Below are 19,683 nucleotides of genomic sequence, written 5' to 3'. Positions count from 1 at the left end.
AGGGGGAGGAGCCGCCGCTGCCAGAACCCAGAGAGGAGGAGCTGCCGCTGCCAGAGCCCAGAGGGGAGGAGCCGCCGCTTCCGGAGCCCAGAGGGGAGGAGCCGCCGCTTCCGGAGCCCAGAGGGGAGGAGCCGCCGCTTCCGGAGCCCAGAGGGGAGGAGCCGCCACTTCCGGAGCCCAGAGGGGAGGAGCTGCCGCTTCCGGAGCCCAGAGGGGAGGAGCCGCCGCTTCCGGAGCCCAGAGGGGAGGAGCCGCCGCTTCCGGAGCCCAGAGGGGAGGAGCCGCCGCTTCCGGAGCCCAGGGGGGAGGTGAAAAGTATACCTCCACCACAGCCCCGACCACCACCCCTACGGTCCAGTCCGGCACCGCTGCGTCCAGTCCCTCACCCCTTGCTCCAGGACACCCGGCCGGTCTTCCCGGACCTTCCTGCGCTGGACCTTGAGCCCAGGAGTGTGCAGCACTGGCCACAGCTTTTCCCCTGGTTCCCTGCTCCGCTCTTCCCGAGCACCCAGACGTCGCTGGGCTGCTGCCAGACGTCGCTGTCGCTCCCCCTGTTCGCTGCTTCGCTTCCCCTGGGTGATCGGACATCACTGCGCCGGTTCCCAGGGGAAGATCTCTGCCCACTGCTGCATCCTCCAGTGGTCTACGCTTCGGTCGCCCCTGTCAATCCGTTGGGTCCCCTTGTCGCCGGTGCGCGGTCCTTACCTGGCTGAGCCGGGATGTGGACCGATCCACCCTCAAGCCTGCCCGTGGAAGAGGGCAAGAAAGGACATTTATGGACTTGAGGGTGGGTGGTTATGTTTTAGGGGAGGAGGTGGCCGTCTCGTGGCCTGTGTCTTGTAAAGACAAGGGGGGGGGATGTGTAAAGTAGCGGGTTATGAGAAACAGCAGGGAGGGGGTTAAAACCTCCCTGCTATAGAAATGCACTTTTGATTTGTGTTGCTTTATTGTTTTGTTTAATTGTTTTATTATTAATTATCATCCGCACCTGGGCGTTATTGGAAATTAGGCCCAGGTGCGGGGTTTAAAAGGAGAACAGGCAGTCTGCTCGAGGCTGCTGAATGGAAGGAGGCAGAAAGGAGTGCTCTGCTTCCCGGCAGTCCCGAGAGAAAGGTACAGTGCAAACCTGTGTGCTTAAGTTTTGTGGAACAGGGAAACGGCTTAGCCGTCCTGTGATAGTTAGGTTCCTGCGTGTGTAGTTAGTGCTCAGAAGAGCTAGGTGTTTATTTTGTGTATTTTATTTACTTTTGTGTTTATTAAAAATTAGCGCGTCAGCGCTTAAAAACTCAATTTCTCGTGTCTGGGTCGTATTCTTAAAGGGGCAATGAACCCGAGTGGGTGAGTTTCTTTTACAATATATATATATATATATATATATATATATATATATATATATATATATATATATATATATATATACAGACATGCTCAAATTTGTTGGTACCCTTACAGCTCATTGAAATAATGCTTCATTCCTCCTGAAAAGTGATGAAATTAAAAGCTATTTTATCATGTATACTTGCATGCCTTTGGTATGTCATAGAATAAAGCAAAGAAGCTGTGAAAAGAGATGAATTATTGCTTATTCTACAAAGATATTCTAAAATGGCCTGGACACATTTGTTGGTACCCCTTAGAAAAGATCATAAATAATTGGATTATAGTGATATTTCAAACTAATTAGTTTCTTTAATTAGTATCACACATGTCTCCAATCTTGTAATCAGTCATTCAGCCTATTTAAACGGAGAAAAGTAGTCACTGTGCTGTTTGGTACCATTGTGTGCACCACACTGAAGATGGACCAGAGAAAGGAAAGGAGAGAGTTGTCTGAGGAGATCAGAAAGAAAATAATAGACAAGCATGGTAAAGGTAAAGGCTACAAGACCATCTCCAAGCAGCTTGATGTTCCTGTGACAACAGTTGCAAATATTATTACGAAGTTTAAGGTCCATGGAACTGTAGCCAGCCTCCCTGGGCGCGGCCGCAAGAGGAAAATCGACCCCAGATTGAACAGAAGGATAGTGCGAATGGTAGAAAAAGAACCAAGGATAACTGCCAAAGAGATACAAGCTGAACTCCAAGGTGAAGGTACGTCAGTTTCTGATCGCACCATTCGTCGCTTTTTGAGCGAAAGTGGGCTCCATGGAAGAAGACCCAGGAGGACTCCACTTTTGAAATAAAAACATAAAAAAGCCAGACTGGAATTTGCTAAAATGCATATTGACAAGCCACAATCCTTCTGGGAGAATGTCCTTTGGACAGATGAGTCAAAACTAGAGCTTTTTGGCAAGTCACATCAGCTCTGTGTTCACAGGCGAAAAAATGAAGCTTTCAAAGAAAAGAACACCATACCTACAGTGAAACATGGAGGAGGCTCGGTTATGTTTTGGGGCTGCTTTGCTGCGCCTGGCACAGGGTGCCTTGAATCTGTGCAGGGCACAATGAAATCTCAAGACTATCAAGGCATTCTGGAGCGAAACGTACTGCCCAGTGTCAGAAAGCTCTGTCTCAGTCGCAGGTCATGGGTCCTCCAACAGGATAATGACCCAAAACACACAGCTAAAAGCACCTAAGAATGGATAAGAACAAAACATTGGACTATTCTGAAGTGGCCTTCTATGAGTCCTGATCTGAATCCTATCGAACATCTATGGAAAGAGCTGAAACTTGCAGTCTGGAGAAGGCACCCATCAAACCTGAGACAGCAGGAGCAGTTTGCTCAGGAAGACTGGGCCAAACTACCTGTTAACAGGTGCAGAAGTCTCATTGAGAGCTACAGAAAACGTTTGATTGCAGTGATTGCCTCTAAAGGTTGTGCAACAAAATATTAGGTTAGCGGTCCCATCATTTTTGTCCATGCCATTTTCATTTGTTTTATTATTTACAATATTATGTTGAATAAAAAATCAAAAGCAAAGTCTGATTTCTATTAAATATGGAATAAACAATGGTGGATGCCAATTACTTTTGTTAGTTTCAAGTTATTTCAGAGAAAATTGTGCATTCTTTGTTTTTTGTGGAGGGGTACCAAGAAATTTGAGCACGTCTGTATATATATATATATATATATATATATATATATATATATATATATATATATATATATACAGTACTGTGCAAAAGTTTTAGGCAGGTGTGAAAAAATGCTGTAAAAATAGACATGTTAATAGTTTATTTTTATCAATTAACTAAATGCAAAGTGAGTGAACAGAAGAAAAATCTTCATCAAATCAATATTTGGTGTGACCACCCTTTGCCTTCAAAACAGCATCAATTCTTCTAGGTACACTTGCACACAGTTTTTGAAGGAACTCGGCAGGTAGGTTGGCCCAAACATCTTGGAGAACTAACCACAGTTCTTCTGTGGATTTAGGCAGCCTCAGTTGCTTCTCTCTCTTCATGTAATCCCAGACAGACTCGATGATGTTGAGATCAGGGCTCTGTGGGGGCCATACCATCACTTCCAGGACTCCTTGTTCTTCTTTTCGCTGAAGATAGTTCTTAATGACTTTCGCTGTATGTTTGGGGTCGTTGTCATGCTGCAGAATAAATTTGGGGCCAGTCAGATGCCTCCCAGATGGTATTGCATGATGGATAAGTATCTGCCTGTACTCAGCATTGAGGAGACCATTAATTCTGACCAAATCCCCAACTCCATTTGCAGAAATGCAGCCCCAAACTTGCAAGGAACCTCCACCATGCTTCACTGTTGCCTGCAGACACTCATTCGTGTACCGCTCTCCAGCCCTTCGGCGAACAAACTGCCTTCTGCTACAGCCAAATATTTCACATTTTGACTCATCAGTCCAGAGCACCTGCTGCCATTTTTCTGCACCCCAGTTCCTGTGTTTTCGTGCATTGTTGAGTCGCTTGGCCTTGTTTCCACGTCAGAGGTATGGCTTTTTGGCCGCAAGTCTTCCATGAAGGCCACTTCTGACCAGACTTCTCCAGACAGTAGATGGGTGTACCAGGGTCCCACTGTTTTCTGCCAATTCTGAGCTGATGGCACTGCTGGACATCTTCCGATTGCGAAGGGAACTAAGCATGATGTGTCTTTCATCTGCTGCAGTAAGTTTCCTTGGCCGACCACTGCGTCTACGGTCCTCAACGTTGCCCGTTTCTTTGTGCTTCTTCAAAAGAGCTTGGACAGCACATCTGGAAACCCCTGTCTGCCTTGAACTTTCTGCCTGGGAGAGACCTTGCTGATGCAGTATAACTACCTTGTGTCTTGTTGCTGTGCTCAGTCTTGCCATGGTGTATGACTTTTTACAGTAAACCTTGTTAGCTGAGTTTGGCTGTTCCTCACCCAGTTTTATTCCTCCTACACAGCTGTTTCTGTTTCAGTTAATGATTGTGTTTCAACCTACATATTGAATTGATGATCATTAGCACCTGTTTGGTATAATTGTTTAATCATACACCTGAGTATATGCCTACAAAATCCCTGACTTTGTGCAAGTGTACCTAGATTTCCATTACACGAGAGTAGATGTTAAAACTTCATGCTGATTTGAACTCGGCTCTCGCCAAGATAAGCACCAACTAAGACGTAGCTTTACAGTAAACTAATGTGATCCATATGCGTCTCCATCCATTTACGTTTCCTTCCATATGATGATGTAGATATCCTTCTGTCTGGTGTTAATGGCTGAAGTGTAATGCTGGCTCCAGGGATCAGAAGAATTGATGCTGTTTTGAAGGCAAAGGGTGGTCACACCAAATATGGATTTGATTTAGATTTTTCTTCTGTTCACTCACTTTGCATTTAGTTAATTGATAAATATAATCTATTAACATGTCTATTTTTGAAAGCATTCTTACTTTACAGCATTTTTTCACACCTGCCTAAAACTTTTGCACAGTACTGTATATACAGTATATATATATATATATATATATATATATATATATATATATATATATATATATATATATTACGCACAGTGCTTCAAAACGGCACACCATGTGCAGAGAGGCATACATCCAGAAACGTCAGCCAGGCCATCCCGCTACCATAAAAATGGCAATTAGCCCATTCTGAGGAAGATGCTACCAGGCAGTTAAAATCATATAAATTGGAAAAAAAGTTGTCCATTATAATTTTGTTGATGCAAAAGTGTTATGTAAGAAAGGAAGGGAAAAAAGATTTGTAGATAGTTAACAATACATTTAAGCAAAATTGTATTTTTTTTTTTTTTGTGTGTGTCCCTAAATTTTTCAGTGCCAATTTAAATTTGTTAACTTAGGCGCACATGTACCTAAAAAAAAAATTGTGTAGAGCCCTGCTTACACCAGGTTTCAAGAAGTTTCTGTTTTGTAACTGCCTATGCTTAATATTAAAAATGTTTTGATTGCGCGTTTGTTCCGTTTTTGTTGTTGTGGTTGTTTTGTTTTATTATTGCTATCTTATGTATTGGACACTATTATATTAAATTAAATTGTTGGTCATAGCTTACTGGTGGATCGCGGAGCCTGTTGAGATGGATCGCAGTGTTTGGTGTATTGGCCATCACTGCAGTACAGGGATTCCATTTTTGTTTCATAAAAACTGTTTTGACATTTAAGGATTGTCATTTAAGCATTGAAAGCCTTTGTTTGACTGTAAATCCCTTGTGATGTAACCTTTCCTGGCAAACAATAGAAGGGAGGCTCATTCCTTCAATTTATTTCAGAGATGAAAGATCATTGGAGTTAACACATTAACTTTCACCACAACAGCAGTCCACATCACAAAACCACAATTGTCAAAATTGACATTAGGCTCCTGTTAAAAGAGGGCTGAAGGTTTGGATGGGTGTACAGCAGTGGTTCCCAACCTTTTTCAATGTAGGGACCACCTTGGTGTTTGAATCTTTCCTACGGACCATTTGCTGCATATTTTTTTCACAACAGCATTTCAAAACTACTTTTTATGTGTATATGTAGAAGTAAATGTAGAAAGTAAAGCATTTATATAAGGTACCTAACTTAATGAGATTCCTGGGCTTGGATTGTTGCTACCAGATCAGCAAGGAATGTTGTCATTTTGCACATTGAAAGTTGCTGATGGCAAAGTTCCTGTTTCTTTTGTTTAATTTTTTTTCACATTCTGAATGCTTTGTAGTTAAATGGCATCTCAATTTTTAAGAGTTTTGTTTGACAAATAATGCGCTGGGGCTTGGGTCGTCCTCGGATCCAGTAAATGTAAATAACAGTGCTGGTCCATGCAACCGTTACCTCATGAAGCAAATGAATCTTTCCATTTCTAATGCAACTTATTGCACTCACTGAGTCGCTAGCTTCACTCGATGTACATATATAAAGCAATGTGCCTTGATAATGTGCAAGTTATTTAGTTAGTATTTGTTTCACATTAGAAAGCTGTTTCAGTTAATGGTGGCTTTGAAGGTGATGCTTGGTATTGCATCAAAGGGAGCTGTAATATATATATTAATTTATAAACACACCCGTAATAAAAGAAAACAGATAAAGGGGGAAAATGCAGACTACATACATATCTTATAATTATATATAACGTGGTTAAAGCTGTTTGTTGTGTTGCTTAGTAATAGTAGAAGCACAACGTGTGATTGTGTAGAAATGGGTTTTTGCAAGAACTGCGTAACCAAATTTTGGGAGTTGTTTACGGACCACCTGGAGTTTATTCTTGGACCACAAGAGGTCCGTGACCACAGGTTGGGAAACACTGGTATAGAGAATGAACTGCTCTCATACCCTTGAGGTTTGCCATGAGGTTCAAAGAGAGGACTTTAAAGTATGCTTTTGAGTGAAACGTCCTTGAATTGTATGACATGTGGAAATGATGCAATACTTAAAAATGGAAAAACTTGGTTGTATTTCTGGAAAGGAGAATCCACCCACTAATCAACACGTCATATCCAAGCACCATAAAAACTCAATGTGGCTTTCATTCATGTCGCTTCTTTTTGTTTGGCCTCAGTCATGCGTGGCGAGGCCAAACAGGGAGACGGCCTGGAGGAAGGGTTACCCTCATTCCCAAAGGTTTCCTTCTACCTGTGAGTAGGGGTTATTTCGTTACCGGAGTGCCGAGCGGTTCGTATTTAGTTTCTGCAGGGTGCGTGGCAGGCCAGAGAGGCCAGGCTCTCCCTCAATGCATTTCGGGCCCGTGTTTCAGCTGCTTACTTTTCATTCATCCTTTTCCTATTTTTGGGGGTAGGTGGAATTGCGCAACTGCAGTTGTTGCGTTAACCATTCATTATGGTTTGGTGGCTTTGTCTTTTGGGGGGAGGTGGCTGAGCCACTTCCTATCTGTGTTTCGCTAGCCGGCCAACATTGCGGATAACTGTCAGCACCCATGGACAAGGTCTCAGACCAAATTCATTATCATCATTAAATCATCTGTTCAATTGCAATTTAAATCATCCACATTGCAGATTCTCTGTACTGAATGTATATTTCTGCTTACAATGCTCCTTTTTTATAAGCCATTTCACTAAATGAATGTTTTGTTATTATTCCATTACTCAAGTACTGTCTGCAGTTTATATTTACTTTATTGTTGCTACAGCAACTAGGCAATTGCTGTATAGTACCACACCGGGATGTTTCATGCCAGTCATCATAAAGCATAGCATATTGACTTGTTATTTAAATCAAAAAAGGTACATGTATATAGCACACTACACATTTTCAATATACACCTGTATCAATTGTTTGTTCTGTCAAACTACCAAAATAATCACAGTGGTAATCTTTAGCCCTGATTTACAAAAAAAAAAAAAAAAAGTCTGGCAAATGTACAGTTCTCGATTAAAATGTTTGTTTTCTTAACTGTAAAAACTACCTTCACAGCAGAAACACAAGTATGCACAAGTCAAATTACTGACACTTTTCTGGGGCTTCATGCATCAAAAAACAGGAGGTGTTTCTTTTTTTTGCTACACACCTTTACTGTGTTACGTTTCATTGCAAAGCTTTACTATTCTGATTTAGCAATAAGGCTGTTGCCTAGACATGAATAAATGAAGGATTACAGAGAAGTGTTTTAAGAACCACATTACTTTCTTCAACACACTTTCTTCAACAAAATCCCATACTGTTTTAATATTTTTATTTACACATTATGGAGCATAAATCAACTGGGGAATAAAGCTCAAAACATTTCGCTGAGCTGATATAGCGGATTTGAAAGAGGAAAGAGGATTGTGAATGTCATAGTGTAACCAGATCATTCACCCTCCTGCAACAATACTGATGCTCTGATTGAAATGAATGACTGCAGTGGGAACAGAAAGCCAGCAGTGCTGTGGCCCTCAGTAAAAGCTAAGAAATGTTTTTGGCTTTATTACGCAGTTGATTCGTGACCAAAGTCTAGACAAACCCTGCTCCTCCTTCAATTATCTGAGAATTACCGTCCACAAACTAGCACTTCTGAATTCTCTGAGTAAAATCTATGTGAACATAACAGAAAATGTTACAGGAGTTACACAACAAGATTTGCAAGTCCTCAACACATTCCCTTCCATGGCAAAAGCTCAGGCACACAGTAAGAACCAGTGATTACAACACTGAACATGAAGCAAAGGACTAAGCCTTGGCATGCAAGTTGAATAAATGGTAACAGGATGCAGGAGAAGGTATACTGACCCATGCAGCACATCAGCTTCACCAGATGTGCATTTAGCTCTTGCTCACTCTTAAGCAAATGCCACATCGTTCTTCTAGGTTCTTCCAAGTGCTTTTAGAGATACTGCATGCTTGGAGTAGGAAGTGTTACAAGCTGAAGGCAGCAGACTCCTCCCGTTTGCCTGGAAGGCAGTGACTCCCCTTCTAAATAACTACTGTTCCAGAACAACAAGTTTTGTCAGCTTTTCCAATCCCAAGTCAAGTAAGAAGCTACTTAACATTTTAATTATTTAACTGAGGTAGTCATTAGTATTGTTTATTTAAACCTTTTGCAAATTATATTCTGCTGGTTACTACTTTGTTGTTGCTTAACGAAGCAGATCTTCCACCCTAATCTGGTAAACATAACACCCTAAAGTGTTAGTCAATTAAAATGTATATATGGTGCTGTGTGTAATTTATAACAACTGTTTTTGTGCATGAATAAATGTTATCACTCTGTATTAAGGAGGCTGTGGTCCAGTGGTTAAAGAAAAGGGCTTGTAACCAGGAGGTCCCCGGTTCAAATCCCAGCTCACTCACTGTGTAACCTTGAGCAAGTCATTTAACCTCCTTTTGGGTGAGACGTAACTGTAAGTGGCTCTGCAGCTGATACATAGTTCACACACCCTAGTCTCTGTAAGTCGCCTTGGATAAAGTAACTACCCTAAGAGAATGTTTACATTTTTTTCACTACAAAAAAAAAGATTGATCATAACAAAGATGCTTATTAAGCATATTAAATCTGCAGTGTTCTCCAATAATTATCATACCATATTCTAATTTAACCTTATTTTTCAACCTTATTTTCAATAACAAAATCTTATTTTTTACCCTTAAATCTATTCCATGCAATAGTCAGACTAATATATTTGTACTTATGTAAACTCTGCCTATGACGATTCAGGAAAGATTTCCATAGCTAAATATCATATATTTTAAAAATGACTGTCCATCAGCAGACACTGATGTATGAATAAGTCCTAAGAGCACCAATCTCAAGAAGACACACCCTTTGCTACAATGGTAATTTGACATGTGGATTGTCCACTCAATTAAAGTTACACTGCACTGTTTGTTCTCAGATTTCTGAAACTCTGTATACGAACCAGGGACCCCAGGAATGAAATAGTACAGTAATAGTACAGTATCACTCTCTGTACATGTTGCTCCCTGTCCGTAAATCAGCTTTAGGTGGAATGCAAATAAATACCAATAACTTTCAGCCACAGTCTCTGATTATATATTATCAGTATGCTTGTTTGTCTAAGAAATATAAATCCAGTCTACCCACATGCAATCTATGAGAAAAGAAAATGGAGAAAGGTCACGTACTACAGTATATTGCAACTATTAACAAAGAGACTAATACAGTAGACCCCCGTTAATCCGTGCAGATTGGGACCAGTTTGAGCCTGAAATTGGTGAAAAACACGGATTAGCCGAAATTGAGTTTACTGTTTGGGAAATCCCTGTGCTATTAATTAAAAAATGCAATAATAAAAATAAAATATAATGCCCCAACAATGGTCAGAATATATATTGTACATAATCAGCGTTGTTCAGAGGCAGAGAGAGCTGGTTTAAAAAAGTCACTGATCTTGCGCTGTCCTTAATTGTCGTAACTGCTCTTCATATTCAGACTGCCAGGCTAAAAGAGTCTTAAATCTGCTTTCTGCTCGCTTGTCACTGGTTTCAGTAACTACAATGCAGTACTGTCCATTGGCTTGCACTATACTGTACTCAATTTAATTGAATTAAATGAAATGTTGACAGTCCGCTTCCGCACAGATACGCTGGTTTCCACACTAGTAAAGCGTGTGAATACCCACTTCCACATAGATCAGATCATTTCTGCACTAATACATTTTGATAATGTACTGTATTAAACCACACAGATTATCACAACATGAATTACTGAAACACAGATTAACGTCTACTGTAATGCATTGGCATAATGTAGCCCTTTACTATACTGAATAAAAAAGTTTAACAACATATTTTGTTATGAAATTACACAGTAGCCTACAGTATGTATTGTCTTTGGTTTGGAAAAATCCTGTGTTAGGAGTGTAAGAGTTCCACCCTGATTACCAGACCACTGCAATACTTCAGTGTCACCACTAGATTAATTCTTTACGGTAAGATTTATTGCCAAGAAGTTGCCAAGACAACAATATGGGCCCTATTTTAAAGCCTGACAATCTTTGGCCCTGTTCAGTAAATTGGATGCAGCAACAGGTTATTCGAGTTGTGTAGAAAAGAAGAGGGGTTTGATAAACAATTTTTAAATGCACCTAAACAGATAAGTAGAAAAAACAAGGAAATTGCTAACAGTCAGGCCTATGAAGAACAATGTCAGTCCTGGGCTTGCTGTTTTTAAACTGCATCAACAGTTGTTTTGTATAAATGGAAATTAAAACAATACCTGTACCACCGGAATCAAAACTAAAATAGAATGCTGACAGCAAGTGGAAAAATTAGGTATTAACTGACATTGATTTTCAAAAGAGAACAACCTTGGGGTTCTTCTGTATGTATAGACAAATGACTTCCTACTGTAGGGTTTGACTTTTTCCCTTGTGTTTCTGCTTTTGTACCATCAATGCATCATTTTGCAAAACACTGAAATTTTACCAAAGTAATGTGTAGGAACTGGGTATAATTAGTAAAACATAGCTCGTACATTACTGAAACTGCTACTGTAAATGCATTGACTTTATATACAGTAGTGTGCAAAATTATTCAAACACCTCAAGATTTGTCATTTATATACCTATCTGCATGAAAACCTCAAGGTGTGATAATCTAAATTTCCAGTCAAAAATCAGATATAGAAACTATAGACACGTTGTGCCTTACTGTAATTAGGCATTTTAAACAACTTTTAAAAATGCATTTTTATGTGCTCCTTTTCTCTTACTATTTTAAATGAATTGCATGTGTAGCCTATTAAAGTCATCAATTAAATTAGACAATCACTACATTTTTCGATGTCATATGTACAACAAAACACAACTACAAAAGCAATGGGGTGTTCTAATAAATGTGCAGACTACTGTAGATTATGAATAATTTCCCACAAAATATAAACAGCAGAAGATTCTGTTTAGTTTGCATCCATGTTGCAGCAAATCAAAATCCAACTGTGTTTGACTTTAATTTTTTATAGTCAGATAAGCTGCTGAACCTACAATCTTTTTAAAGTTGGTTAAATATTCTGACGTCTTTTCCACTGTACAAAGGCATACATGCCAACAGTCTCTATATGGTCAGGACAGTCCAGATTTCCTAGCAAATGTCCCAGCTGTATAAATGGGTAATTGTATGTAAAAAATAATGTAATTGTATGTAAATATAATGTGATATCTTGTAACAATTGTAAGTCACCCTGGATAAGGGCATCTGCTAAGAAATAAATAATAATAATAATAATAATAATAATAATAATAATAATAATAATAATAATAATAATAATAATAATAATAATAATAATAATGCTTCATTGTGTCTATGTTTACTGTCATGCTGGTCGGGTGGTGTTGAGGGGATAAGTCTATATTGCATATGACCCCTCCCATGTGTATGATGCATATTCACATACTGTATCTTTGTAATCAAAAAAGAGAAAATGTATTTACAATCATGAGAAATCTGCGATGCATATAAAATGACTTGGTTCTCCCTTATTGTTGAGACAAAACACATAAGGCTAATATTTCCTATAATATTATAAAATGGTGAAATATTTGTTGGTATACTGCTCTAAGGGTCATGGCTTTTAAATAACTAAGTAGTTACTTCCTATCAAGTCTGTCAGCCTAAACTGGCTAGGCCTTTTAAAATAATATAACATTTTATTTCCTGTTAATTCATTGGTTTAATCTGTGCTGATGTTCCATTTAGATCATCTAAAAATAACACAGCAGAGAAAATGTTTAGTTATTATCATAACCCAGGTTCCCTGCAATAGAAATGTTACCATTACCGTGCGGTTATTTACCTTTGAAAGACCCGCAACCTGAATAAGATATATCAAAGCTGCTCGCAGAGCCTGTGCGGAGGTGATAGCAAGCATTAAAGCCGCTTTGAGCAATAAATATTTCAGCTCAGCTGAATGCAGGGGCTCAAATGGAGGCTTCATGAGTGCATTAAGCACCACATTTAGCCTCCAGCGAGGAACAATGTCCTTCATAGGCAGATGAAGCCGCCAAGCCCCTTTCAAAAATTGCCCCACCAGGAAGTGAGCTTCTGGGGAGACCGAGTCAATCTTGACATGGCAAGCTGAAATATCTGCCAGATAGACCTTCAATGGAGAGGGGGATTTCCCTTCGTCAAAAAGGCCTAGCAAAAAATTGCAGTATAACTGCCATGGGACAGGTCGTGGGGTCAAACCCACGAGGCAGGCACCACGACTGCAAGACGACTCACTTGTACCCCACTTGTACCCTACATTTTGTAGGGTGTCAGTAATCCTATTGGACAGACCCAGACGGCTCAAATGAAACTGTTCAGGGGCCAGACCCAGAGCTGCAGGATCGATGGGTCAGGATGCTATAAGCTCCCCCATGCCTGACTGAGCAGGTCATGGCGCTTGGGCAGTCTCCACGGCTGGCCACTCAGGAGCTGCATCAGAGTTGAAAACCAGTCTCCTGGGCCAATAAAGGGCTACTAAACACAGTATTATAACAGGTGTCGTACATATCTGAAATTTAGGAGCATAAGCGTTTGAATGGAGAAAACAAACAAACCAATAAAAAAATATGATAGGAATTTATTATTGTCAGTTAGTGATCTACAATAGCAATGCAGTGTCCTTTGAAAGACTTGTCGCTGATTTGTTTGGCACTTGGCAAACTTTCTGAAAGTATTGCCTGTCTTGTTCAGTGTAAACTCCTTGGTTGACACCAGGGGGGGCATTCCAGTACATTACGTTTCATTCATTGTGTTCCACAGCACACAAGGCAGCATTCACCCACCCATGACATTGCATTTGGTACTTACACCATGAACAATGTTCAACAAAACAATAACAATGTATGTACTTAGGACCTGGTCTTAAAAATACCATTAGTGTCATATTTTATAGGCAATCATGCTATTTTTTTCTGCTCCACTCAACTCAGTTCAATAGACTCACAAATACATTCCAGATTGTCATGCAGGGTGCTATGAAAAAACATTTCTAATTGTTTTATTTCATACAAAAAATGATTACATCATTCTTACTTCAAAGTTCTGCGACAAGTGGCTAACCACAATAGGAAACATAGAACTACTGTAACTGTTTCAATTTCAGGGGTAAAAATTGAGCTTTGGCCAATTATATTCACTTTGTAAATGATGTTAAAAGGCAAAAAAATGGTCTTAGCACACCAATGTATGCATGGTATTATTTTAATGCATTCTGCCTACAATTCCCTGATGTCTCACACTTGTCTTTTATGAGGGCCTGTCTAGATTCAGATAGCAGATGTTGCCCCCTAGTGGCGGTGTTGGGTGCATACAGTAGATTTTTTTTTTTTTTCGAAACAGTTAAAGCAAGTCCTGTACTGTCATACAGCGCCAATATAAAATCTGACATACACAACTGCATTTCACTGGCACCTTAATAAAAATATATGAGGCTGTGTGGTCCAATGGTTAAAGAAAAGGGCTTGTAACCAGGAGGTCCCTGGTTCAAATCTGACCTCAGCCACTGACTCATTGTGTGACCCTAAGCAAGTCACTTAACCTCCTTGTGCTCTGTCTTTCGGGTGAGATGTAGTTGTAAGTGACTCTGCAGCTGATGCATAGTTCACACACCCTAGTCTCTGTAAGTCGCCTTGGATAAAGGAGTCTGCTAAATAAACAAATAATAATATGCTTGTATACTTAAAGCATACCTTGGTTTTACTGTTATTTAACTATAAATCTCAATCTCAATGACATTTGTCATTCAATTTACAGTTTCGTTTAGTGTTTTTTTTTTTTTTACCGCTTTACCCAATTTACCACTATTGAGTATTTTATAGTTATAGATTAAATGATAGCATCACAAGGCCACAAACTAGTCAGTCTAGCATAATGCACTGTATTATACAAATCTATTAGGCTGCATTATACCCTGGCACAGTACCACAGCAAAGTGAAGTAAAGCATAGTAAAAGCTTTTAGGAGTAGACAGCACAAGAAAGATGTATAGCATAGTAAAAGCATGGTAAAAGCATGGTAAACTGTAGTTTGTATGTTTTATCTGCACCATGCTACCGCTGCAGAGATGACCTCGTTGGATCCAATTGTATTGAAAGCATTTGACCTTCTGCATTCCATGCCTGCCAGGACAGTACAGAACTCAAGCTAAACACACCACATTTTATAGGCAGACAGTACAGACAGTATATAGTTTTAAAATGGCATCATCAGAGAGTATCTGCATGGATATCAGTACCTCAGGTTGTCTACATTCTGTACAAAGTAAACTGAAAGTCAAAATTCTTTAGAATCATTTTTGTATTATAACTGGATTCCAAATCCAAGGAAACAGGATATGAAAACCATCGTTATTTTCTGAAGCAAAATAATACATAAAATGCTAAATAACCTGCTTACATAAACAAATGCAAAAAAGAATGTTTCTAGCAAAATTGTCAATTTGATTCCAAATAATGCCAGTAAAATTCAAAAAACCCATTAAGTGTGTGAACATCTTCAATCGTTGTTGCAGGTTTCCTATAGGTGTTCAAACAGAATTGTTAGCCCCTTCACTGTACTGTACGTCTAATAATTTGTAACATACAGTGTTTGTAGAGTATGAACCAAACACAACACAAGTGTGAATACATTCATTTCTCTATTTTTAAATATTGTGCACATGACAGGTAAAAATTGTATTTCAGGTCTGACTTGACCAGGACTGGTTTGAAGGTGTTTTTGTATATATTTAAAAGTCAATTTACTGTAAATAGACTATATAGTGCATATCAGCCAGAGTGTCCTTTAAAAAAGCAAAAGCCAGGGTCATCTGACGAGACAGACAACATTTATTACACAACCTACTTGTTTTTGTTTTAGTTTTTGTATGCTTTTTGCTGGGGGATAATGCACTGTGTATAGTTTTGCACTTCACTGAAAGATTATTGCATTTCTAGCAATTACTGAGATACAAAATACAGTCACTCTTTGTAAATCCACTTCATCCTTTTTGACCAAAAATAATAAAGCCACCCTTTTGGTAACCTCTACTATGACATCTCTGTTCTATTGAAGAGCTCTGTGTAGTGGCTGCCAGCAATACTTTTCATAAACAGTGTGCGGTCTAGAAGCTTAAAAATGAAGCATTCATTAATAAAAAGGAGTGGGACAAAATAACTTGAAACACCGGTCATAACACTGTCAGTAGGGTACAGGTTTCCCAGGGTAGCCTGTATGGTAATGATTTCATTTCATAAGGTATTCAATTTGTTCAGGTGGGATATTATTATTATTATTATTTATTTCTTAGCAGACGCCCTTATCCAGGGCGACTTACAATTGTTACAAGATATCACATTATTTTTTACATACAATTACCCATTTATACAGTTGGGTTTTTACTGGAGCAATCTAGGTAAAGTACCTTGCTCAAGGGTACAGCAGCAGTGTCCCCACTGGGGATTGAACCCACGACCCTCCGATCAAGAGTCCAGAGCCCTAACCACTACTCCACACTGCTGCGGTTATCCCTCAGTGATTACTGTCTGAAATTCCTTCAGGGAAGCTGAAGGGGAACTCTCCAGTTTATTCTGTTCTTCAGAATGAGTCATCACTTTTGATAATTGAGACAGTGAACCATTAGTAATTTGTGCTGCATTGCATACTGATGCACTAGCCAACCAAGCATCTAATACTGTAGCAGTCCTCTATCAAAGGGAGATGAACAGTACATTATATCACAAATCGACAAATATGTATTTTCACAAGTCTCATGTAACTTATACCTTTAATTTTTAGTACTTTATAAATTTGATATGTTTCAGGGATACCAATTATTTAGACTATTAATATCTTTCTTACTGGACCAAAAAATGGCTTAACAACTCAGTTGGAAAACATCAGATAGAATCACGACAGATATTGCATTGTCTCCTGAATTTGAAAAGGAAAAAAAAGGAATATAAATACTACAAGCTTGACCTGTGCTAAACTGAAGTGGCCTCTGAGACATACAGTATATGGGACTTTTTCAAGGTAGTCTTCCAGCCAGTATAAAATAACAAGGACTCGTTTATTTGTACTTTTGAACAACCGAGGTCACAATCCATTATTTGTTGACACAGACCTTCCTGGATTTGGCCTTGCTATAACATAAAACAGGATATATTTGCCAAAACTATGATTGTTCTATTGTTGAGAACTACAGCAATATAAAGTGCTTGTTTTAGATTTCATTTAAATTCTACACTGATGAGAAAGAAGCAGATTAAGGACTATGACACCATAATATGGTCATATTTATTACAAATGTTGTTTAAAGGTAACTTTTGTGTTTACATATTATTTAGATTTTGAAATAGAATTCGAAAGGGAAAGCTCTTTCAAATGCCCTCAGAAGGTTATATCATCACATACCTCACCATTGACGATCAAAGTTCAATTTAATCTAAAAATCAGCAATCAAAATGACACTGAAGACATACTAAAAGAATGATGACACATTATTTTTGAGAACAGGAAAGCATGAAAAAATAAAACGAGTTAAGTCTGTTGAATATTTTGAGTTTCCTTCTGTTCACATGAAACAGTTACGATAGGATTGTTAAAGATTTCACTTTACATATACTGTATACAGTGCACAAAGCATTACCTACTTTAAACAGTGCATTTAGATGCAGGAACACACTTTTTCGAAGTTCTCCCAAAAGACTGGCAGATACAGTACTAGTCTTGTTTGTTTTCTTGTGTGATTTACTTAGGTAAGAACTTTACATGATGCTTTGTGGTGAGTTTATTGATGAGTTTGTGGTAATTACTCTTATGCTAGCTGGAACATGTTTTAACAGTACGAAAATGTTGCTGTTATCTCCAACTGATTAATTAATCTTTAAGGTTAAGAGTATATAGCGTGTGCTGATTGCACAGTCCATATAGAAAATAAATCTGCACTGTACAAAGGGTTCTCATTCACTTCAATCACTTGTTTTGAAAAAAACATTAGGTCTGGGATTTACTGTCTCAGAAGAGCAGGTGATTGCTTCGTACAGGAGATCGTTAATAGGGTTTACTGTATTTCTTTTACACAGTAAACTAGCTTTTTATTTTTTTTTTATTTTTTTTTTTTAACAGTGCATTAAAATGTAAATGTATTTATATATAAGAATCTAATCATTCATGTGTGTGGTGTTTTTTTTTATCTCCATGATGACATAGGTTTTTAAATTGAAATTTTGTTTGTGGGCCTTTTCATTAAAAATAGCCTTTTTATTCTGTCATGAAAGATAGCACAGGAGAAGGTCTTGTCAATTAGTACTCAAAGAGGTCTATTATAATCATCTGAACAGTGGTGGATCTGTATACTTTAATTCAGCTGTGGTTTTCCCCATTGGATGATTTATAGGTTCACATACTGTATTAGCATTACTACATACAATACAAATACAGTGAAATTAGATTAATGAACAATCAGGTTTATACAACAGTGGTGCTGTTAAATAACTACAACAGGCCCCAAGATCATTTCAGACTTATTTATTTAGTGTTTTAACACACATTCATGTCCTAGCCTCTTCCCTAATTCTGACCAAAATTAAATTAGAGGGTACCTGGGGTAATGTGTCAGATGAAAAGAGACTCCATTCTTGTACACACCCTCTGAATGTTGTCTGTCAATGTACAGACTATTCTGCTTCCTAGCTGTCCTATCTATCTATCTATTTAAATTTAGTATAGTAAATAAAAAAAAATCGAGAATAGTGTTTGCTCTCAGCGGCAACACAGTAACCACAACAACAATAACATCTAGTCTCCGGTTCGAATGATGAAATAAAAAAATCAAACATATGGCTGCAGTCTGATTACTTTCAGCAACTTTATTTCAATCTCACATTAACAACACAGGCACAGCGCTCTCTAAAGCTGGAAAAGAGACTTTTACTTTATGAACAGGTTACTGAACAAACAGCACCAGGATTAACACATACCGTAGACAACCAGATATTTTTAATTACTAAAACCTTTTTGTATTTATTTCACTTATAAAATGTTAGGACCAAACGGCAACTTAAATACTGAAACTTAAACAAACATGCACTCAAATCCAAATGAAAAATAATTTTAAAAAAAGTTAGCTGTACTTCTATTCTTTACATGTTTCGCAAACCAGGTTTGTTTTTCTGTGCGAGGTACCTAAACTAAGAACAGCTCCATGTAAGTAGAAGTCTTTTTTTTTATAATTTGGCGATTGGAAATGCACATGTAGCATCTACCGCTGGGATGAAACCCGAGTGAAGGCTACCATACCTCAAATGGAATTCTGAGCAAACCGCATTACTCATAGAATAATGAGGAAAACCTTTGTATTCATTAGCAACAAAAACTAGTGCTGCATAAAATCACAAAAAAAAAAAAAAAGATGGCCTTATCATCCGGTAAGGCCCTTCTCGTTATGTTAAATGCACTCGAATCAGCTTCTTCAGGTTATATTGCTTAAATAGGGACTGTTCTACAAAGGACCTACTTCTTAAGCATAAAGTACTTTTGTTACAAACTCCTTAACCTTGAAAGCAATGGAAACTGGAATACCTAGGGCATTATTCAACCAATAGAGAAGCAATACTTGCACAGTATGAGCTCACTCTCAACAGAGGAGTTTTAATTATTTTCACATGTTTTTTTCTCTTTAATATCAAATAGAATTTAGGTCAGGAGAACAGCCATATGTTTCAGTCATTAAAATACATGTAATTTTAATTTAAAACTGTTAAAAATTAAAAATAAGACCAGGGTTAATGATAAGTTCCACAATATTCTGTGTAACAGTTTAATTGTATCTAAACTTCATCCCCATAATTTGTTGTGTTGTTCCCAAGAGGCATTTCA

General features: G+C 38.4%; 1 protein-coding gene across 29 annotated transcripts in view; it reads right to left on the bottom strand.

Moving 5' to 3' along the window:
• Positions 1-19,683, bottom strand: part of LOC117402333 (dystonin-like) — a 205,066-nt gene that overhangs the window by 144,105 nt on the left and 41,278 nt on the right. Inside the window, exon 1 of one of the 29 annotated variants that reach the window (XM_059023947.1) lies at positions 8,611-8,713. The exons of the other annotated variants lie outside the window; for them this stretch is intronic. Coding sequence (XP_058879930.1) covers positions 8,611-8,677 — 67 coding nt within the window. The 5' untranslated portion in view covers positions 8,678-8,713. Of the gene's footprint in view, positions 1-8,610; positions 8,714-19,683 lie in introns of those variants that run through there. 29 annotated transcript variants of the gene reach the window in all.

This window comes from Acipenser ruthenus, chromosome 5 (genome assembly GCF_902713425.1).
Source record: "Acipenser ruthenus chromosome 5, fAciRut3.2 maternal haplotype, whole genome shotgun sequence".
NCBI classification, from domain to species: domain Eukaryota; kingdom Metazoa; phylum Chordata; class Actinopteri; order Acipenseriformes; family Acipenseridae; genus Acipenser; species Acipenser ruthenus.
Note: the sequence above shows the minus strand (reverse complement) of the source record. Positions and strands in the feature narration are given on the sequence as shown.